At 33.2% G+C, this 23,239-nt stretch overlaps 3 protein-coding genes and 2 long non-coding RNA genes across 5 annotated transcripts; 2 read left to right on the top strand and 3 right to left on the bottom strand.

Annotated features, from left to right (window-relative positions):
• The first annotated feature begins 6,524 nt into the window (after nt 1–6,524).
• LOC126703557 (receptor-like protein EIX1) lies at nt 6,525–11,655 on the top strand. The gene is made up of 2 exons (XM_050402518.1): nt 6,525–7,407; nt 8,954–11,655. Exon 2 carries the CDS (start codon nt 9,653–9,655, stop codon nt 10,925–10,927), a length of 1,275 nt encoding a protein of 424 aa, XP_050258475.1. The 5' UTR covers nt 6,525–7,407; nt 8,954–9,652; the 3' UTR covers nt 10,928–11,655.
• A 172-nt stretch (nt 11,656–11,827) lies between these two features.
• LOC126703881 (receptor-like protein EIX2) lies at nt 11,828–12,443 on the bottom strand. Its single transcript, XM_050402942.1, has one exon. It carries the CDS (start codon nt 12,359–12,361, stop codon nt 11,828–11,830), a length of 534 nt encoding a protein of 177 aa, XP_050258899.1. The 5' UTR covers nt 12,362–12,443.
• A 1,714-nt stretch (nt 12,444–14,157) lies between these two features.
• Nucleotides 14,158–16,299, top strand: LOC126703558 (uncharacterized). The gene is made up of 2 exons (XR_007648126.1): nt 14,158–14,610; nt 14,709–16,299. It is a non-coding gene; the product is annotated as an uncharacterized LOC126703558 (long non-coding RNA).
• A 3,118-nt stretch (nt 16,300–19,417) lies between these two features.
• LOC126703392 (uncharacterized) lies at nt 19,418–21,595 on the bottom strand. The gene is made up of 3 exons (XR_007648042.1): nt 21,432–21,595; nt 21,056–21,346; nt 19,418–20,138 (listed from the first exon to the last, which is right to left on the bottom strand). It is a non-coding gene; the product is annotated as an uncharacterized LOC126703392 (long non-coding RNA).
• A 157-nt stretch (nt 21,596–21,752) lies between these two features.
• On the bottom strand, nt 21,753–22,347 carry LOC126703391 (cycloartenol synthase-like). Its single transcript, XM_050402349.1, has 2 exons — nt 22,141–22,347; nt 21,753–21,914 (listed from the first exon to the last, which is right to left on the bottom strand). Exons 1-2 carry the CDS (start codon nt 22,249–22,251, stop codon nt 21,780–21,782), a joined length of 246 nt encoding a protein of 81 aa, XP_050258306.1. The 5' UTR covers nt 22,252–22,347; the 3' UTR covers nt 21,753–21,779.
• Nucleotides 22,348–23,239: the final 892 nt, after the last annotated feature.

The raw sequence follows: 23,239 nt of genomic DNA, 5'->3' as shown, positions 1-23,239 counted from the left end.
ATAGTATGTAGGGGTGTGCATGGGTCGGGTTTAGAGGATTTTTTTCCCTAACCCACCATGGTGGGTTAAAAAAATTCAACCCAATCCAATTCATCACATAAATCCAACCCAACTGAACCCAACCCATATTGGTCGGGTTAAACACATGGATTGAACAATTTTTTTTATTACTATTATTATTAAATTGAGTAGAAAAAAATATAGATATATTAAAAAGCTCATAAATTAGTATCAATGTAAGTCATTAATGGCAAAGAACACTAATTACTAAACAACAATATTAATTTACTAGGGTTTGTGTGAACTAATTGATTTTTATATAGGATAACAAGAGTTGGTTATTTAAAAAATTTTATTAATTATATAATATATTTTAAATATATATTAAATATATGGGTGGGTCGGGTAAGGTTTGAAATTTTTTGATCCGAACCCAACCAAACCCAACCCAACCCATTATCAAAAATATTTTGTAATCCAACCTAACCCACCAGGCCCTAAAAACCGATCCAACTTGGCTGGTTGGGTTGGGTCGAGTCGGTTCTGGCAGGTTGGCTGTACACCCCTAATCACAAGTAATGTGTGAAGTACAAGTAATATAAGCGTATGACAAGTGCAGTCCACTTGGCCCAAACCTAGTGGGCTAGGCTAATGTATATACTAACAATTTTAATTTTTTAAAAATAAATCTAGGTGAAATTAAAATTTTAAAATCCTTTATATATCAAAAAAAATTATTCGGTAAATATGACAGGACTCAATCCTTGAATTTAGACAAATTAGATTAAAAAGAATACTTCAAAATCTTTTTTTGTTGCAATATGTTACAAACTACACCAAATTGACGAAAATAACCTACTTCAATTAATTTTAATTCTATTTCTAATCGGATATCCAAAAAAAAAGACTTCGTTTGTTTACTTTTGATTCCGAGGCACATTTGGTAGAATTACTTTTGTGACCCTTGGAGTCTACCTTAATTACCAAATATAGTATCTCCAGTAGTTTCTCTAAATTTTTGTACTATTTGGAGAATGAACAGTGACATTTAACTTTTACCTACTCACTTTTTCGAATATACTTTTCAGTAAATTTTCTATCACATTTAAATATTATTTCTTCATTTATTGTTTATTCTTCTTTTAATCATCATTTATTCTTTTTTTAACAACTATATTTTTCAATGAGAATAGTTATATTCACAACATTTTATGTAATACTTTCATAACAAAATTTATGTGGAAAGTTGTTACTAGTTTTAATTTGAATCCACTACTGAAATTAATTTTTTACTCGCTAATATTATCTAATAACAATTCGTTACTTAAAATTTATTGTGAAAATATTGTGGTAGCATTTCTTAATTGCAATTTCTTATTTTTTATATTATTTTTCCCTTCACACCATCTGGACACGTTTCTTCTTATTTTTCTTTTTCTTATAGTTCATTTCGGATCATTTCTTCTTCTTCAGCTATCTCTCTCTCTCTCTCTCTCTCTCTCTCTCTCTCTCTCTAGCTCTCTCTTTTTTTACTTTTTCTATTTCTACTTCTATTTTCTTTCCTCTTCAGCTCACTTCACACACACACACAGCCGACATGGCCTTCGTCTATCTTTTCTTTTCTTTTTTTTAATTTTTTTTATCTTGTTCTGATTCACTTTGTTGTTGCAATGGAACTTAGATAGGCTTTCATGCTCTTGATCTGTTGTTTTTGTTTTGATTTTAGATTTTTTGTTCTAATTAAATTTGTATTTTTTCCTGTTCTTGATCTGTTATTGTGTTTGTGTTTTGATTGTGTTACCGTTTGAGAGAGAGACAGATGAACAAGGAAGAGAGGAGGAAAGAGAAAGAATATTTTTTTTATTCAACCGAGTATTTTTTTTAAGATGAAATAATGGTTTGGAGTTGCTACAGTGTTTTCTAAATTAAGGAATTACTGTAGCAACTTCAAAAAAAAAATTGGAGAATCTGTGTGTTTAGAGATGCTATTGGAGCGTGAACAGTAGCGTTTGGTGGTCCAAAAATAGTTTTACAGTGACTGTTGGTAATGCTCTTAATGGGTCAAATTAATCTAGCACCAAGGTGTTATCCAAAAACATTAACAATATTTTAAAATAAATAAATAACAATCACATGGCAGTATTGTAGTTATCAATTGAAGTTTTTTTTTTTTTTTTTTTTTGAGAAATAGTTATCAATTGAAATTGAGTTTGAATTTTGTATTATAAAGCTCAAAACATATAAGTAAGCCAACAATGTCTTGATTTATTATTATTTTTTTTTAAAAAAAAGTATTTAACAAATGGGCCAAATCACAAGTTAGTCTGGTCAGGTTACGGTTTCATGCGTTTTTGCTTCGATTTAAGAATTTTAGGTTTGAATCAAGTCCAATTTTGCCATTTCCAACAATAAGCAGTCCATGTTCTTTGAATTGGGTCTTCATCTTCATCCTCTTTCTTTACTTTAAATTATGACATTTGGTGCCCTAACGAGACCTCCTTAATTAATATCTATTACTTAATTTTATGTCTATTTTGACTTTAGATTTGGTTTGTGGTCTCTGCAGTCTGCACTCTTTTCTTCATGCCAAAAAAGAAAAAAAGAAAAAAGAAAAAAGAAAAACTAAACTCCAAAAGAATGCTCTTTTGGTTTGCATTTTCTACTAAGTATATATACATGCATCACTGAGACATCATTTGTGAACCTAACGATCAATTTACTCATTTGGAGGTTGAGCTAGCTAAATTTTTAGGTATGTGAGTTAGTTGCTGGTATAACTCATGAAAAAGTGGATATGGACTGCCAATTCTAATGGGCAAATATCAGTGAAATCAGCTTATTGGCTTGGCCGGAGAGAGAACCTGCCTACTAGTCAAGATGTGTCAAGGGGAGAAATTTGGAAAACCAAGATTCATGAGAGACTAAAAATGCATTTATGGAGGATTGCAGCAAATTGTCTCCCTACTAAATCCTTGTTGGCTAGATATATTAATATTGGAGACACGACCTGCTCATTATGTGGCATGGAAGAAGAGACTTGTCTCCATCTATTTGTTATGTGCCCATTGACTAAAGCTATTTGGTTTAACAGCCATTGGGGGTTCAAGTTGGATGGTCTGGGTCTTTCTTCCTCCTCCCAATTCATTCAAACCTTAATCTCTCCTTCGAATACAGTTGGGTTGACTTCATCTAATAAGTCAGAGTTTTTACTACACGGTGCAGTGATATGTGATGTGGTATGGAAGTTAAGAAACCAAGTTCAATTTGAGGGAATTTCTCCCAATTTGGATGGGATGTTGCTAAAGATATCCAGATCTGTTGCTGAGTTTAGGAAGATTCTTGAGTCCCCGTTAGGGTCTTCAAGCAATAGGTTCCAATGAGCTTGGTCTAAACCAGATAGGGACACTATTAAGATCAATGTTGATGCTGCCTGCAACATTGAGAGTTCATCCATTGCAGCTATAGCTAGAGATTGGAGAGGGGAAGTGGTGTTTGCTTGTTCTAAAAGAGTAAACACCACTCTCCCTCTCCAAGCAGAGGCGGAAGCTATAATCTAGGCTCTCAACTTGGCAGCAAACTTGGATGTTGACTCCATTTCCATTGAGAGTGACTCAAAGACCTGCATTGATGCGCTGAGGTATCCTAACCAAGATGTTCCTTGGAGAATAAAAACCATCTGCTATGATGTTTTAGCTTTAAAATTGAATTTCTCTAATTGTAGTTTCAGTTGGGTGGCTAGAGAAGCAAATGTTGCTGCTCATGTATTAGCCAAGTGGTCTTTGTCAAACAACTACTTTGGCTCTTTTGATGTGGGGTTGGGGCCTCCTTGCTTGGTTTCTGTTATTAGAGCTAAGGCTCTTTCCTTGTTTGTGTAGTTTTGTTGCTGGTTTAATAAATTTGTTGGTTCATCAAAAAACAATCAAAGTAAGAGATTAATTTAAATATATTAAATTTAAATATCTAATTTGATTATTCTAAACAAATTGACAAAACAAATCAATCTAAAAGCACTACAATAATAGCAATATAACTATGAAGTTGTATACATGCATTGCTTTTAAAAAATAGCTAGAACTCAACATTTTTTTTAATCTATTTTTAAAAGTATTTTAAATTTAGGTTTATAGCAAAATCCTAGAGTTTGAAATTGAAAAGTTAGAGATGGAGGAGTAAAAAAGATGTGGATTTAAAATTAAGAGATACTACTAAAATATATATATATATATATATATATAAATATAAAAAGAAGAAAAGAACTAGAACCCACAGCGTCATGAACCTGACACCACTATTTCCACTGGCTCTGGATATCAGTTTTCTCATTGCCATTCACTGGCTGGTCAAAAAAAGCAAGGTAAAACACGAAGCTTCCTTGCAAATTTCGTACGTGACCTGCAACTGATGGGAATAAAACACGGTATGCTAAAGTAAAAGATACATTGAATGAAGTGAAAGTACACAGTGCCAAAGTAAATACACATTGAATGAAAGCTTCTTGGATCATGTGAATATAACTAAGAAGGTATCCTATAATAAGGACAATTCAAGAAAATTAATTGAAGTATCCTATTCCCCCCCCCCCCCCCCCCCCCCCCCCTTAGTTTTAACGTTAATCCTTGATCTGATATTTTATCTATCTTTATCTTCAAAAATCAAAAGAAGAGACTATTGAGCAACTTCTAGACTGGGGTCAAATGAGAACAACTACTAGTCTACTACTACTTCAAGACTAAGGTCAAGGAAATACACGCAACTTTTTGACTAGGGGCAATGAGTTAGTCAAGATTTGCAAAATCTATCTCAATAAATGTTTTATGAATTTTACTAATATGTATCTTAAAGGTACATAATAGTAAACTAATTTTAAAAAAATTTACTAAAAATTAAAAAATTTTGACAATTTTTTTAATTTTCAATAAAATTTTTTCAAAAATAAATTTGTTAAACTTTTCCCCTAACTCCGGATATCAATTTTTCTCATTGCCATTCACTGGCTGGTCAAAAAGCAAGGTAAACACGAAGCTTCCTTGCAAATTTCGTACGTGACTCGCAACTGAAGTGAATGAAACACGGAATGCTAAAGTAAAAGATACGTTGAATGAAGTTTTTTGGAAATTTCCTACCGACGAAGTCCCAATCTTCACTCTGCTCCTCAAAAACTGTGCACACTCTGGTGGGGAATGGAAGGATTGAAAATTTGCACCCTTTCTTTTATAATTTTGTTTTTACTAAATATATTGTAGAAAAGAAAAAGTAATAAAAAAAGTCTCTTCTTTTTTCCTAAAATTTTGCTAATTTTTTTTTTTTAAAAGCAAAAAATCTAGCTCTTTTGATCGGTTTTCGATTGATAGTTGATCAATCGAGCATTCTTTTATGTGAATTTAAAATATTAGGTTCATGGCATTAATTGAATTGTTGTCAATCGGTTGAATATAGCTGAACAAAAAGAGCAAAAAATTAAATTAAAAAATTCATAAAATACGTGGATACCAAGTACGATAACAAAAAACTAAAAAAAGAGGGTGTGGAATTTTCTGCTGTTTTTTGAAATTAATATTATGTTTAAAGGAAGAAAAAAGAAGAAAAAAAATATAAGGGGAAAGATAAGAATAAAAAAAATGGGACAATAATACTCATTATGGTGTGGGTTAATAGTGTGGACTTTATTGACACAAACTTTAAAATATAAGGACTAGAATGAAACATTAAAAGATGGTGATCTTTTTTTAATAATTCGGATAGTTGAATGAGGTTTTATTTATTTATTTTTTATGGTTGAAATCATTTTTTTTATAGGCGGTCAAAAATAATGGTTAGCCAATGTTCTAAGAGTACATGTTATGAGCATAGTTTTCAAATCGGGATTGTTCATTGAACCATTAAAGTGAGAGATTCAAGATTTTTAAGGTCGAACCAAGGTTGAATCGAGGTTGAATCGTGATGATGTCATAATTAATTTAATAATTATTTAAATATAAATAAATATATTAAATTTGTAAATATTAGCAAAATTTACAAAAAATATCTTAAGAATTGAAACAAAATTTCAATGAAATTTTCATGATATTATAAGGTTAACATAAAATAGTGCATTATAAGATTAATAAAAAATAGGACAACATAAATAAGCATAAAAAGAAATTTTATAATAATCCTATAAGAGAAATCATTTCAATTAACTAAAAACGAATTTTAAAATAAATTCATAAATTGCATAGGTATTATTCTTAAATAAAAAGTTAATTTAGCAATGAAAAAAAATAGTAACATTTAATATGTTGAGAAAGATGATATAGAAGTTTAGAAACTATAAATCTTGTAAATTTAATATAAATTTAATAATATTGCATATTAGCTCCCAAGAAGAGCACCTGGTCCATTGGTCATGGCGCGTAATACTAAAAAAAGAAGAAGACGCGTAATACTTATTTTAAGTTTGAACCGGAGTCACTGTCTCGGAAGTTTCTAGGCAAGTGGGAAACAACTGTAAACACTAAACACTCTTATCACGCTGTGTCATCCTCACACGTTCTCTCATTCTCAAATTTGAGAACTCAGACTCTCTCTTTTGGAAGGGCTCATCCGTCTTTCCTGTTTCCTTTCCATACTCATTTTCTTTCCAAAAAAATCTAAACATTTTACTTTTAATAGCGAGAGCTCTGAATCAAGAAAACCAACAAAATTAGTGGGGTAAATTTTGGCAAAATATCCTTTGAAATCTTTGCTAATTTCTCTCCCTATTTCATTTAATATACCATTGGAATATTTTCAAACATTAATATGATAAATTAATTTCCATAATTTTCAATTTTTTCATCCACAAAATCTGATTCCAGATTTCACTCTATTAATTTGTCTTTCTTGATTCAAGGCAGGTCATGGGTTTTTTGTTTCCTATTATATTTCTAATACCTGTTGCTTGATTCAAGGCTGGTCATTTTTTTTTTCCTATTATTTTTCTAGTTGATATCGTTCAAATTGTTGGCTTTCTTATTAGTAATAATGGCAATAATTCCATTTGGGTATGAAAAATCATTTCCATTTCCATATTAGATTATGCATATCTGGTATAAACCTTTTTTCCACTTGGATCTGAATATATTTTTGGGAATATTGTTGCTCTTTGACTTCGCAATTTGCATGATTAGTGGAGATGCAAGTTTTGATTCTGGTAACACGATGTCCGACCGAAGCCTGACCGTTAAGTTCGGGTCGAGTTGTATTCGGTTTACAAGGTTCTATCGGTCGACAACGGGTGGGATGATTCTCAACCCGAATGATTCGGGTCGAGTGCAGGTGCACTTCAAACCCGATCCGCCCGACCCGTGGACAGCCCTACACAGTACACTACACAATGGGGATGGATCGCCACCACGTCAACGGGTGGATAAGAAAAGAGAAAAATAGGTATGGGATCAGAACTTTTTGGTTTAGGGGCCAATTTGTGTCTCCAATTTATTAGTCTCCACAAACTTTTATATACATAGACAAACACATACATATATAAAGATACACATAAATTAGCATCTTTTATATTAGAATCCTTAAAATTATTCTCTCAAAAAAAAAAAAATCCTTTAAATTAAATATTTTATAAAATTAAATTTATTTTTTACCATTTTTTACTGTAAAATCCTTTCCTTTTTTATTTTCAATATTAATTATCAAATTGTCTGCTATTGTCTACTAGTGTGAGTAAAAAATTTTCAGTTGAACTATTGAATTGTTCAAAGACAATGTTCCAAAATTTTAAAAGATTAAAGAACAAATTTTACAATAAAAAATGAATTTGAGAAACAATAAGATATCAATAATAATAGACCAATTAGACAATTTTTTAAAGGACGTTATTGGACTAACTCAGATAACTCAAATATTTGTGGAGTTAGGCCAAAATTCCATGTTTGGGGCTAATTATTAAAATATTAAATATTTCTATACTGTATAAAGTATACAGTGTGACAAAGTCTTCACCATCTTCTATTACTTTTTGACCTTTTAGTTTGAACCGAGTTCAGTCTCCGCGGAAAATTTATATAGTTTTTCAACAAAGTTTGCGCTTATGAAACACATTTTAACTTGTCGGCTGGCTTGAAATTATAAGCATAATTTTAACTTTTATTTACATTTTTTTTAAACCTCAATTTTTATTACTTTTTTGAAACACAAGTAAATGACTTTAAGCTGGATATTCCTCTTTTTAATAAAGTTTCGGTATTCATATCAAAAATTTATATATATATATATATATAGATAGATATATATTACAAAATTTAAAGATGAAAATTTTTATTACTTTTTTGAAACACAAGTAAATGACTTTAAGCTGGATATTCCTCATCTAGCTTAACTTTTATCAAACGTGAACAATATATAAAGCAAAGCATATTTATTATGAAAAGGACGGTAATCGCAATTGAATAGATAACAATGGTATGAGAATTTTGCTGCATTGTTTTTATCCTCTTTTTAATAAAGTTTCGGTATTCATATCAAAAATTTATATATATATATATATATATATATATATAGATATTGACATCATTTTTATTCAGAACTAGGTATTAACAATAGGCCACATTAATGGATGTAAACTTGTAATACGTCTTCTGCTTTGCTTTAATTATCTGCTATCTTTTCAGAAATTAAAACCGGAAACCACTACTAGTTTTTGTAGCCCACGGTATTCGGACTCTTTTGTTTTGATGAACTCACGGTATTCGGACAATTTATAATGGACACGGCTTGTGTCCAGTGGAAATTTCCACTGGACACACGCAGCTATAAATAATTGAGGCGGGGATTCTGGGCAAATAAAATCTCATACTTGTAACATTGCGCAGTCGATGCTCTTATCTTAATCACAATCTTGATCTTCTACATTCATCCTAATCATGGGAACTTCCCTCCAATTTCTCCTCACTTTAATTCTCCATTTATTTGGGGTTAGCAGATACTCACCTTGGCTGCAAAGAGCATGAGAGACAAGCTCTTCTCAAGATTAAACGAGACCTTATTGATGACCATGCCCTTCTTTCTTCTTGGAGCTCCAATCAAGATTGTTGCACATGGAGTAGTGTCGGGTGTAGCAACGAAACAGGCCATGTCACCAAGCTCGACCTCTCCACCTCGTCCTGCTCTCCCCCAAGGCCTTTGCGAGGTAAACTTAATCCTTCCTTGATTGAGTTGAAATATTTGACTTATTTGGATGTGAGCTGCGCTGATTTTAATCAGAGCCAAATCCCAGAATTCATTGCTTCTCTCTCCAACTTAGGCCACCTTAGCCTTGGTTCTGCTAATTTCGGAGGAAAGATTCCTTTTCAACTTGGGAATCTTTCCAACTTGCAGTACCTTGATCTTAGCCTGAATAATAAACCTGAGAACTTAGAGTGGCTCCCTCAACTTTCTTCTTTAGAATACCTGGACATGAGTTACGTTAACCTGAGCAAAGTCAATAATTGGCTCCATGTTGTCAATAAACTGCCGTACTGGACATCCGTGATCTTGAACTCTTGTAATCTTCCGAATTTTTTCTCTGTTCCACTTGTTAATTTTTCTACTTCTCTTGATGTCCTCGAACTCTCTGATAATGATTTCACTTCTTCTTCTTCGGTACTAGAGTGGTTGTTCAAGTATTGTTGATCTTCATCTCATGGGGAACGAATTTCGAGGTTCAATTCCGGATGATTTTACCAGAATAAACTCTCTTGCACATCTCCATCTCGATTCTAATAAGTTTGAAGGTGAGGTACCAAAAGCCTTTGGTGGTATATGTCATTTGAAAACTTTGTCTCTATCAGGGAACTATTTGAATGGACAACTTGATTTTATTCAAAATTTGACCGAGTGTGCAAACCCTTCATTAGAGGTTTTGTTTTTAAGTCATAATCAAATCATGCATTTGAATGGGACAATACCTGTAAGTTTGGGAAAACTCTCCAACCTAGAGTCTCTGATTCTTGGTTTCAATCCACTGAAAGGTGTTATTTCTGAAGCCCACTTCTCAAACCTCACAAAATTGAAGCATTTGGGATTATCTAATACCAAATTGGTTTTCAACTTCAGCTCTGATTGGAGTCCTCCTTTCCAATTAGATTCTATAGATATGAAATCTTGCCAAGTAGGCCCTCGATTCCCAAAATGGCTTCAAAATCAGAAAAATATCCAAGTGCTTGATATTTCTAATTCTAGTATTTCGGATACTCTCTCCGATTCTAATTGGATCTTCTCAAGTCAATTAATTCATATGAATCTATCTCACAACCAACTCAGTGGTCATGTTCCAAATTTGTCATGGGATTTCTCCTTTTTTCCCATTCTAGACTTGAGTTCCAATAAACTGGAAGGTGAAATACCAAGATTTTTATTTAAAGCAGCATATTTGGATCTTTCGAAGAATATGTTTTCAAAGCAAGTCCGATCCCTATGTACAGTCACTAATGAAAACTTGAATTTTCTAGATCTTTCCAATAACCAATTATCAGGAGAGCTCCCTGACTGTTGGATGCAGTTTGAAGCATTGAAAATTCTTAATTTGGCAAACAATCAATTTCATGGGAAAATCCCAAGCTCGGTGGGCTCTTTACATAGGATTGAAACATTGGATTTAAGCAACAATAGTTTCAGTGGGGAACTTCCTCTGTCATTGAAGAATTGCACAAAATTGAAGTTTATTAATCTTCAGAATAATAACTTGTTAGGAGAGATGTCGATATGGTTAGGGAGCAACCATCCAAATTTAATTGTCCTCTTACTTCGATCTAATCGCTTCTTTGGAAGCATTCCTTCACATCTCTGCCATCTAACATATCTTCAAGTTTTAGACCTTGCGTTAAACCAAATCTCAGGAAGTATACCAATATGCCTCAAAAATATTATTGCTTTGACTCAGAAATGTACTCCAAATTCAACCATCACCCACTCATGATTTTTCCATCTCCCCTAGCACTTCTGTGAGTACAGGGTATGATGATCATGCAATTTGGATCTGGAAAGGAAGAGGGTATGAGTATGAAAGTATTCTTGGACTAGTAAAAAGCATTGATCTTTCGAGCAATAAATTGACTGGGGAAATTCCTAGAGAAATCATGGAACTTAATGGATTGATTTCTTTGAATCTCTCAAGAAATCTTTTAACTGGAAGAATCCCTTCAGAGATTGGTTTGTTAGAGTCATTAAATTCCCTAGATCTATCAAAGAACCAGTTGTGTGGTGGAATTCCTTCAAGCATTTCTCAAATTAATTCTCTAAGTTTCTTGAACTTGTCGAACAATAACTTGTCAGGTGAAATTCCAACTGGTCCTCAACTTAATACCTTCAGTGCCACTTCATATGAAATGAACCCAAATCTTTGTGGATTTCCACTTCCAAACAAATGTTTAGGAGAAGAAATGACTCAAAACTCAGTTGAGAATAGAGGCAGTGAACGTGCTAGCATACAAGAGGAGGAAGATGGGTTTATAACAATGGGGTTTTATGTTAGTATGGCCCTCGGAGTTGTTGTTGGTTTTTGGGGAGTTTTTGGCACATTACTACTAAACAAGTCATGGCGGTTCTCCTATTTCAAGTTCTTGGACATTGTCAAAGATAAGATATATGTGACAGGGGCAGTGAATATGAATAAATTACGGCGGCAGCTTCAAACATAATTGGTAATACTAATTGTTTCTCTATTATGTTAATCACTATTGTTATCATGAACATCATTCTATTTCTACATACTATTAACATAATAGAGAAATAGAATGATGTTCATGATAACAATAGTGATTAACATAATAGAGAAACAATTAGTATTACCAATTATGTTTGAAGCTGCCGCCGTAATTTATTCATATTCACTGCCCGTCACATATATCTTATCTTTGACAATGTCCAAGAACTTGAAATAGGAGAACCGCCATGACTTGTTTAGTAGTAATGTGCCAAAAACTCCCCAAAAACCAACAACAACTCCGAGGGCCATACTAACATAAAACCCCATTGTTATAAACCCATCTTCCTCCTCTTGTATGCTAGCACGTTCACTGCCTCTATTCTCAACTGAGTTTTGAGTCATTTCTTCTCCTAAACATTTGTTTGGAAGTGGAAATCCACAAAGATTTGGGTTCATTTCATATGAAGTGGCACTGAAGGTATTAAGTTGAGGACCAGTTGGAATTTCACCTGACAAGTTATTGTTCGACAAGTTCAAGAAACTTAGAGAATTAATTTGAGAAATGCTTGAAGGAATTCCACCACACAACTGGTTCTTTGATAGATCTAGGGAATTTAATGACTCTAACAAACCAATCTCTGAAGGGATTCTTCCAGTTAAAAGATTTCTTGAGAGATTCAAAGAAATCAATCCATTAAGTTCCATGATTTCTCTAGGAATTTCCCCAGTCAATTTATTGCTCGAAAGATCAATGCTTTTTACTAGTCCAAGAATACTTTCATACTGTATCTAAGTTTTGCCCTTGTTACAAATATTATAATAATAATGCCACTTGAAGGAATTGTTGATCTACTACTGTCCACTTCTCCATGAACGTTGCGAAAAAGGGACCGGAGAGGACTGGCCAAAGATTTCTCACATCCCAAAAAATGAAAATTGATTACAAATATGTGCAAAGAGACAATTAACATCCAATTTGATTCAGACTGACATTCAACGGTAACTCTCCTTCCTTGTTTGTCTTCTTTTATTTTATTTTTTTTCAAATATATCAACTCCCAGTTTGTTTATTAGATTGAGTAAATAGATGGAAATTTAGTGACCTCCAACTCTTATCCAATTTTGTTTTTGATAATTTGATATGTATAACAATGGGGGAGGGGTGTTTTGAACATTGGTTCTCCTATTAAAGGAGAGCAGGTTATGCCACTTAGCTATAAAGCTTTTGGCCTCATCCAGTTAATTCTAAGTTCTATTTTGTACTTCCATTCCACTAATTATGTATATCAATCCATTTCCACTGAGCAGGTTATGCTATTCTTTTGGGCCTGTAGTTGGAGGATGATGAGAGATGAACCATCTCAATCACCAAATTTTTCGGGTTCGTGTTTTTTATGTATTCCAAATCTTATTGTAATTGATAATACAGTGTGTTTTCTCACATATTCACGAACACTGAATATCCCAGTTTTGTTCAGTAAAATAATCCTGCCAATTGAACTTCATTCTTTGTATTCTTGAATCTGAAAGAATAAAAGATTTGAAATTGGAATTTATTTCCTCTTACTTTATTTTCTGTTTTTACTGTTGATTAATGAAGTATATATGAAATTAATTACAGAGATTGTTTCATAGTATAATCTGCTCGTTGAAAAATCATGATGTTTATCGGAGGATCCTCATCATTTGCATTTCATTGTTCTTTAATGACTTACCTAGAGTTGCATCCTTAATCCACAAAAAACACCCATATTCATACATCACCTAGCAACTGCAGCAATTGTACATCCTTGTTGGGAATCTTCATATCGAGACTTAATGAATTCGGCATAAGATACAAGTGACAAATTAACTTTGACATATTGAGAGCCTCACCCCCAAAAGAAATGGTGATTTTCCCACTACAAGCCAGCCTACTATTGAGCAGCAAGCAGATTGTTTGAACCTAGTCCAAAGGATTGGGAAAAGATGTGTTGTCCAAAAATGAAGCAGAAAGTCTAGAAGCCTTGTTGGCTATCAATGGTACTATAATTTTGTTCTTTAATATTTAAATATTTCAGTTGTAACCTCTTCCACTGTTTTCTTTGGTCTTGTTTACTTATATGTGAACAATTGTCAAGAATCCTTAAAGGATCATCATTGGTCAATCCAGGGTGCTGAGTGGAGCACAGCCATCTGGTAGCTAAGAACATAGGTCAATTACTATTCTCATTAATGGTCTTATTTCTTTCCAATTAATGGTCTTATATCTTTCCAACACATTTCTCTTCCATTAATTCTTCTTAATCAAAACAGCCAATTTATAAAGAGAACTTAAATCAGCCTCACCTAAATCTTGTAGCTGAAATAATTTCGTGCAGGATTCATGGCAATGTATGCTAATTGTGATGTGGATTGTTGCTTGATTCCTGAGTCACCCTTTTACCTGAAGGAGTTGTTGGAGAATTTGGAAATAAGCTAATCCAGGACAAAACTATGCTGCTAAAAAATTTAAGGTATAGATACGAGGATGTATTGCCTTGCTTTGGTGTTGAATTTGTTGTTTCCATGCCTGACAAGTGTGCACAGATCACCATTGAAAGTTAGTACACAAAAGAACTGAGGAGTATTTGTGTAGCAACTAATTCTAACTTTATGCCTTGGCTATAATTTCCTTTGTTTTGCTCTCAGCTATGGTAAGACCTATAAAGTAATTTAAAAACTGCTTAAGGCACCCCATTTTAGTTAGACTAGAATATTAAATCTAGTAGCCTACAACGTGGTGAATTGGTTGTCACTAGCTTCCATTTGGCAACATTTCAAAATTATCAGTCCTTATGCAAATGTAAGAACCTTTGATTTCATTGTAGGAAAATTATGTGGGGGTAAATGATTTCCTCTCCCACCCCCCGGCGGCGGCAAGAAATTCCAATCGTAAAGATGAAAAGTTCTTCCAAGTAATCACTAATCACAAGGTCAGTAATTATCAATTTATAAATTTCTAGCTTTAGTTTTTGGGGTTTAGTATACTATCTACTTTGCCAATTATCAATGTTTTATGTTGTGGATTTAGGAGGTTGAATATAGAAGCATATAGATTTCTTGTCCTGGTGATTGAATAGTTTTGTGCCTTGGTAGAGGGGGAAGAGTGGGATGACCCCTGTTTCTTACCATTGGTTTGATTGTTACACAATTTTGGAATGAAATTTTGAATTTGAACATACCTGAAGTTGAAATCAATAGGTGAAGAAAAAGAGATTAAGGCATTGAATTCATGTTACATTGGTTCAATCTGGGCTCTTCAATTCTAATTCACCTACAGGTACTTTTATGTTTCTTTTCTTCTTGTGATGCTGTTACATTTGCTTTATAATCCAAGGTCAGTAACTTCTATCTCCAGCCTTTATGGGCCCAGGAATATTTTGAATTCATTCAAGAACATCATGCACAAATGTTCCGTCCTCATTCGGCCTCATCCAATCTAAACATAATCAGAAGGAAGTGTTTGTAAAAAGGCCCAATATCAATTTCAAGATGCAGCAGCAGCAAGGTTAACCTGGAATGCTAGTTTCTTTAATAGTCCATCTAGTTTGATAACATATGAAAAACAAACTAGGTATTTTTCAGTGGTACCTTTATTTAGTTTTCCATCTATGATTTTGAATAGTTGAAACCTTTTATTTTATTTTATTTAGGTAACATTTTTTTAGAAGAAAGAGGGAAGCTCTCATAACTAAAATCTATAATTGCTAATTTTGTAGTCTTAATGTTATAGGGTTAGGTACTTGCTATTTTTCAAGTTTCTTAGTCAGTATCTTATGCTTGTTCTGTATCAGAGCCAAATTCTTTCTCAGCATGAAAGAGTGCAAAGTATGAGAAGTGGCTGCCAGTAGGGATGAAGTTATTATCAATTCATTGGCTTCATTAGTTGGATTAGGTAACAATTGCATAATCTCTTTACCCAGAACAACATTATTGGAAGTGAACTGAATTTCTAATTGGTTTATTGTGACTTCTACACTCTCTCAAGTTAATCATGTTTAACTAGAGTTTCCTCAATTTGCTCATAAATATTGTTTTTTCTATTTGCTTTCTTTTGTCCTGAATCCCTAACCTTGTTTTTAAAATTTTGTGGTCTAAACCTGTTGGAGAAGTAAATTTTATACTGGTGAAAATTGTTAAGCAGGGTTGCTCCCCAGATAGCCTTGTCTTACAATTTGGCACAAGATAGCTGATTGATGAAGCTCCACAGGCAAAGCTCAATATGCCAGAATAACGAAGCTCCCTTTTTTATTCATCCTGAATCATTGACCTTGTATATAGAACTCTATTCTCAGTTCATGGATGCAACAAAAACTGATAGATGATGCTCCATTCAACATGATGAATGTAGCATGCCTTGGATGTCAAGCACTTATGCATGAACAAGAAACTGGGCAATTGCTTTTATGTGTATCTGTAAATTATTCTTTCTCAATTTTTATTTTGAATGTGAATGATGTTTATCTCCATCCAAGCAGATGCTTGTATTTGCGGCAAAATTGATTTGTATAAGCAGTGCTTTTGTTAAATTTCACTTCTTTGATGATTGATATCCTAAGATAGTATTGCAGCTGAAAGAAGTGTTAGTATTTAATAATCATCAATAAGCAAGTTGCTTGGTTCACGTTTGTTGTGCTTTTGTGTGGACTTGCAAGCTTATACAACTAAAATTCAAGTGCTGTTGGTGCCGCTTCCCATAAGATATAGATAGGGACCAGTCAGCTTGGTTGATGAGAGTTTGATGCCCTTCAATTTTAATTTGTCATTGTGGCCTAGAACTAGAACTAGAAGCATAGTGCCACCGCTTTTTAGAGAAACACTTCTCTGGAAAAGAAAGCCACTCGGCCCAAGCATGCTTTTGTTGTAAATGTATGTTAAAAGAACATCAGTGCATAACTAAGTGAAATAATCATGTCACCTCTGCTCAGCTTTAATGGTTACAGCACTAGTAATATGAATAATTAGGCAATAGGGGTTGTCCATTACTAAAAGCAAAACATCCAGCACTATAACTAAGCTCCAAGAGCAACCGCATTAGCTCATGCAAACTTTCAGTTAATTTTGCACAAAAAAGACTATTTTTTCTATTTTAGACATCCATTTTTATAAATCCACGCCAGTCTATCTATTCTATACATTTATTCAATAAAATATGTATTCTTTTACAATTTTTTATTATTTCCTCACTCACTACCCCTCTCTCTCACATACCCAATACTATCAAAAAATACTAAAATATTAAATGCACAAGCTATAGTAACGGTGCATATATACACGTATATTGTAGTACTTGTGTATTTATGCACAATTTTACATCCACTGATGTGAGTTTTTTTATTTTTGCTCAAAATGTGTAAAATTGACTACTTTTTATATTTTGCAAAATTTTACATGAGCTAATGCAGTTGCTCGAATATTAGTCTATCGCCATCAGTGATGAGCGGCTGCAATACAACAATAGGTAACATCACAGGTCTATTTTTAAAGGATTTTGCTAATGTGGCACACATTAACCAGACTCATTTTTAAATTATTCCACATTTTTCCTGGGAGTAGGAGCCACATATATATATATTTTTTTTTTGTATTGCAGAGATAATCAGTCAACAGCAATAATATCAAAGGCAAATGTACTATGATTGTAGAGTGAAGCAGAGAAATGTAGACTTCTGTCTTACTCATGAGTCATGCAGGTGGGTCATGGTTCACTAAGTAATGTCTCCCAACAGTCGAAATACTGGTGATAACATGCCACACCAACACTGAACATGAGTATAGTTAGCAAATTCACACTATTCTCACATGGATAGCAAAAATTTGTAACCAAATTAACAACTTCACCAACATCTAACATCCCTTTTTATTTTTTTTTTTGCTAGGTAATTGTTTATTGCAGGGGCTCGAACCCCCGAGCTACCAGTTTCATGGTAAACCAGGTACCACTTGGGCCACAAGGCCCGGTGGTAACATCTAACATCCCTAATCCATATTCTCTTCTCACCTCTCTACTCTCAGCCATCTAGTACTCCACCCATCTGACTCAAGGACTTCACATTTGATCTCACCGACAAGAATTGCACTTTCAATTGATGATGGCGAACAATAAATCTAAGAATACAAATATTTTTTGCAATTTTTAAAATGATATATTATAATTAATATTAATTAAAGTAATGTTAGTAATGAAATCATATAGAAATGATATTACTTTAATCACATCATACCACTTCAGTTATGAATAACAATCTTTCCTCAAAAAAAAAAAAAACTTATGAATAATAATTACGTTTAACGGTAGCGGGCATATATGGCACACATAAAAGAAAAATGGTCGGATGCTGGAAAAGGGACGGAAAAATGGTGTAAAATTCTCGTAATAGCGGAAGGAAAGATGAGCTTATCACCGGACGCCGAATCCTGATGAACATCTATAATGAAAAGAATGAAAATGAGAAGGGAAAGTCTATAGTAAGATGCTTAAGAAGGGATAACAAAAACCGAGAACGAGACTCTGTGATGGAGTTATAGTGAGAGAGTGGGTGCAAAACAAAAGTCATCACCATGTTCAAGAATCTAGGATCTTTAGCAAAGGGCTTAAATGGGGTAAATTGATGATCACCCCAATCAGAAGGGCGCTCGCAGAAAGCAGACATGAGCTCATCCTTGGACATAATCCTCAAACACTCACAACTAGGGTAGTAAGGAAATTCTACCCTAGGAACTCGAAGCACATTCGCAACAAGTTGCGGTATGACAGGAAAGCGCGTACCTCAGTGGCGAAGCTAGGAATTTATATTTGGGGGGGCCAAACATAAAATTAGACAATTAATTATTTCTGTGTATATATTAATTATATCCATACTAACAGTAATGTACATACAATTTAATAATAAAAACCCAAAAGTGTATTATTTCTAAATTACCAACTCCTAAACTTGTCCATGAACCTAGATTTTTCAAATTAAATTATCACCCATTAAATATAATTACTAAAATTTTTAAAAATGCTAATAATTTAAAGATTTTTAAATAAAAGACAAACAATCATTCAAATTTCAGTATAAAAAAAAAATAGCTATAACTACAATCAAATACATGTTATATTATTTTATATATAAATAAAATGATAAAAATAATATATTTTAATCATGTACATTTATGATGTTATGATACATTGATTATTTTAATATTTTAAGAACAAATAAAAATATGAGAAAGTGAGAGTAGCCTACACAACTACACAACTGCTTTTGCAGGATGTATTTTAATTACACACATGATTATGTGTGGAGGAAAATTATTTAAGTGCTACCTCTACAATATTTTTACAACAATTTCACAATAAATCCTAAGTGGTAAGTTATTATTAGTTCTAATTTTAATCCACAACTAAATTACTTTTTTGCACACACGTAACAGCCAATAATAACTTACCACTTAAGATTTATTGTAAAAATATTGTGAATATAGTATTTCTTTATTAAAATAACTCTAGTATATATGTACTAATTTTTTCAAATATTTTGGAGGGGCCAAGGCCCCCTTGGGTCCCAACGTGGCTCCACCACTGGCGTACCTTGAATGCGAGTGAAGAAGTGAGGTATAGAACGATCAATTCCATGCATATTGGAGTAAAGCTCCTGTATAAGCACAGAATGACTGGTGACCGGGATGTCACACGGCAAAACTAATCTGCTAAAAATACCAGAGACAAGCAAACTAAACAAAAAAAAAATATCACAACAAAATGGAAGAACAATAAAGTCAGGTGCACATATCATGCAGAAATGTTCGTATACAGAACTCTTTCTTTTAAGAATTACATAAAACTTCAAAGCTTCAAAGTGCCACATTCTATTCTACGTTTACTTCACAACTTCAGATGTATGATTCTGGAAGTATCTCATCTCAGTGAAAATTCAGCTTTTTTAAAGTTTGTGAATCAATGTTATTTTTCTGAACTAAAAATTCCTAAGGTATTTTAGCCATCTCAATTCAAGGGGTTTCCATACAATGAAATTCAAGGTGGAATTAAAGTGTCATTCCAAACACTGATGGTTTTCTTCCAATGGATTAGTATGAATCACAATATTGGTGCAGCCAAAAGTCACAAAAGATTCTAGGGCTGAGTTATATAATATCTGTCTAAGAACATAAACGAGGAAAAACAATTCACAAGTAATTTATAATTTTTTTCTAAGTGAAGGCTAAGCCTAAACATTCATTGTATTTGAGTTCAAATATCACTGGGAGAACAGGGCCAGCTTAGTCATGAAGCTCTTAATAAGGGGGTACTTGGCAATAATTCAAACTTTCAAGACATAGCAAATTCATGGTAAGAAGAATTATTTAAAACTAAAGGTAAAAGTAAAAGAAAGAAGCCTTAAGAAGTTATAATAGTTACCTCCAACCACTGGTAGGATGTAGTTAATTCATAAGTTGCAAAGCCACCATCAGTATTCTGCAGTGATCTAAGAACATCCATTAGAATGTTTATAACTCACCAGCTACTGAATTGCAAAACTAATCTGCTAGCAATACCAGAGACAAGCAAACTAAACAAAAAAAAAAAAAAAAAAAAAATCACAACAAAATGGAAGAACAATAAAGTCAGGTGCACATATCATGCAGAAATGTTCGTATACAGAACTCTTTCTTTTAAGAATTACATAAAACTTCAAAGCTTCAAAGTGCCACATTCTATTCTACGTTTACTTCACAACTTCAGATGTATGATTCTGGAAAGAGTAATAAAACATTAAAAAAAAAAAAAAAACCCCAACATGCTTATAACCAAATTTAATACTCTGCATATCATCTAATCCAATCAACCAAGACTTTTTAAAGCATTCATGACGTTAAGATATGTGTAAGAAAAACTATAGAGTAGACAAACTACATCCTTTGTTGGAGGAATTTCTTTTCCTCTTCCACTATTATCTTCTGAAGATATCTATCCCAATAAAAAAGAACATATGAGAATTATGAACTTCAGAGTAATGTCTACATTTTTCAGAGAAAATCAGACAATAAAAGTTCAGGTTAATATTTTCATCATTTGTGAATCAATGATAAATCCTTGGATGTTCAGAGTTCAGTACTGCCAACACTTACATTCTTTAAATACTTAAATAGTTAAGCAAGCCCAAGCTGAAGGCACAATTAGCTGCCATCAGGGAGGGAAATTTACATATTATAAATTACTCTAGTCACTTCTACCCAGATGAACAAAGCCTTGAGTTAAACAAGTCAATTACAAGAATCATGAGAGTAAACTATAATGTCTTTTTTCAATCTGTTAACATTTTTTTTTTTTAAAACTTGCTATGTCAGATTCCAACTTTGAGCTTCTAAAAATGCAACATATCTAACAATTACCTGTAAGGAAAGGAGAACATTTACAGCATCATATAACTGCTTCACATCTAACGACTTCCCAACTGTTTCTGATGGGAATGTTTATAGTAATAAAACAGCCTGCACAAAGAAATAGATATCATAAATTTTTTCCATTATATAGAATGGAACTGTTTGTTCTAACTTGACCTTCAATCCTTCTGCAGTGTAATCAGAAATAGGCCATCCATGATCTGCAGTTGAGAATGGCCTAGCACCTTTTGAAATGTGACAATACCAAAAATTTAGATCTCCAGGACAATCTTCTAAGACCTTCAAAGCAAACCACAATTGGTCATGAACATATGAAAAGAATAATTTTAAGATATAATAATAAAAAAATTCTGCAAAGGAGAACCTGCGAATCCTTTATGTAGTCATGTGCTTTTCTTAAAGTTGCTCCATATTCTTCAGCAATGTTAGTTGATATAATCACTTGAATAGCAAAAGAAGTATCCCATGATTGACTCCCATTATAACCATACATCAAAATTAATACAAACACACAATGTACAATTCTCAATATTTGAGGTAGTGAAACCCAATCATGGGCTCTATATACTTCATTGAACAATTAAAAAAATAGTAAGGGCTTCCCCCCACAGAGAGGAGGGGGGGGGGGGGGGGGGGGAGGGGTGGGGGGAATACTCTGAGAGAGAGAGAGAGAGAGAGAGAGAGAGATGCTTGTTAAGTCAGTTAAAAACTGTTAAACAGTAAATGTCTGAACCTGCATTTTCATGCCATCTTCAGCAATCCACAAATAATCAAAGATTCTTGGAAGATGTAATTTGAATGCCTCTGAGTTTGGATCCTCCACCCAACAACAAAGCATATTCAACACCTGCATCATCCACAAAATACAAGGCCAATAGCTCAATGGAACTACCAACAAGTACAGTGAGTGCCTTTGAGTGAAGGTGTAGAGCTAAAGAAGCTAATTAATCTAACTCTTCAATTGATATTATGCTTGAATGACTATCAACCATTTTTCCTCATAGCTTCAAATTAAAATTTTACAGTGTCAAACTTTGCTCTCTAGTTCTCTCTCACATCTTTAAAAAAATTACCTTATTGACAGGCCCTATGCATATATACCGAGTATTTTCATCTTCATAGTGGATATGCTGCATTACAGTTTGTAGAGCCTTCTCCCTCAATCTTTTTGCAGGCCAACGCATAAAAACAGGTCCATAGGCATACTATAGAGATCCCCAGAGGATATCCTGAACCAGTGGATGGGGTTAGTATAGATCTTCCTAACAATATTTGTAAAGCAACCCATGTATGCATCAACAGAGACAGTGAAACATGACAGAAGTTGCATATTAAATCTTATTTTGAACCAGATGTTCTATCGCATATTAACGTATCTATGAACCCAAATTAGCTCATTGTCTAATTCAGTTGTTTTTTTCAGACCAATTCAGAGGGTATGTTAGTAAAACTTAAGAGCAATAGTCATAGCTTACATTCACATAGCCCCAAAAAATAAGTTAGCTTATATTCAATAGACAACAAACCTAAGACGTGATTTTTTTTTAATTAAAAATAAAAATAAAACCTTGATGGTATTGGAAAGTGCTAAAAAGCTAGCAAACTGTAGTAAGCAATAATGATACTCTGGGCACCATAGGGTTTTGATACATATCTGTAATTGATGTGACATTTTTTGTTTATGAACTCCACATTTTTTGATACTATGGATAATGGTTTTGAATAGGAAATCATGATACAATTTGGGTTTGGGACAGAAATGGGTTTGATGTTGACCCTCTGGGAGCCTGACCAAACTCTGCCGTATTGATTAATATCTTATTACAATTCTAAATCTTGACACAATCATTATTACTTAGACAATATCAATTAATCCGATACCGCAGCTATTTTGAAGTATCTTTGAAACCTAGTATTTGAATTATTTTTCTGTGCAACAGCAAGAGCTTGAAAAAAGAATAAAAAATATTATAGTGTGGAAGGGTAAAATTTCAATGTAGAAAACTTAAAGGAGAAGAAAAGGTATAATTTTTACCTACCTTTGCACAAAGATTGCAAGCCTCATTCCAATCTATCTCATGATAGGGAACCATATAAAGCTCCTTTCTCAAAGATCGGATTGTGGATGTGATAGGACCGACAAATCTTTTCCCATATAAATAAGACATGGGC

This window comes from Quercus robur, chromosome 10 (assembly GCF_932294415.1).
Source record: "Quercus robur chromosome 10, dhQueRobu3.1, whole genome shotgun sequence".
NCBI classification, from domain to species: domain Eukaryota; kingdom Viridiplantae; phylum Streptophyta; class Magnoliopsida; order Fagales; family Fagaceae; genus Quercus; species Quercus robur.
Note: the sequence above shows the minus strand (reverse complement) of the source record. Positions and strands in the feature narration are given on the sequence as shown.

Excerpts from the sequence above, each read along its gene's own strand:
- LOC126703557 (XM_050402518.1), top strand. The coding sequence starts at position 9,653 with ATGGGGAACGAATTTCGAGGTTCAATTCCGGATGATTTTACCAGAATA.
- LOC126703881 (XM_050402942.1), bottom strand. The coding sequence starts at position 12,361 with ATGGAACTTAATGGATTGATTTCTTTGAATCTCTCAAGAAATCTTTTA.
- LOC126703391 (XM_050402349.1), bottom strand. The coding sequence starts at position 22,251 with ATGCGTTGGCCTGCAAAAAGATTGAGGGAGAAGGCTCTACAAACTGTA. Across the intron at positions 21,915-22,140 it reads GCATAGGGCCTGTCAATAAG|GTGTTGAATATGCTTTGTTG; the intron begins GTAATTTTTTTA and ends TGGATGATGCAG.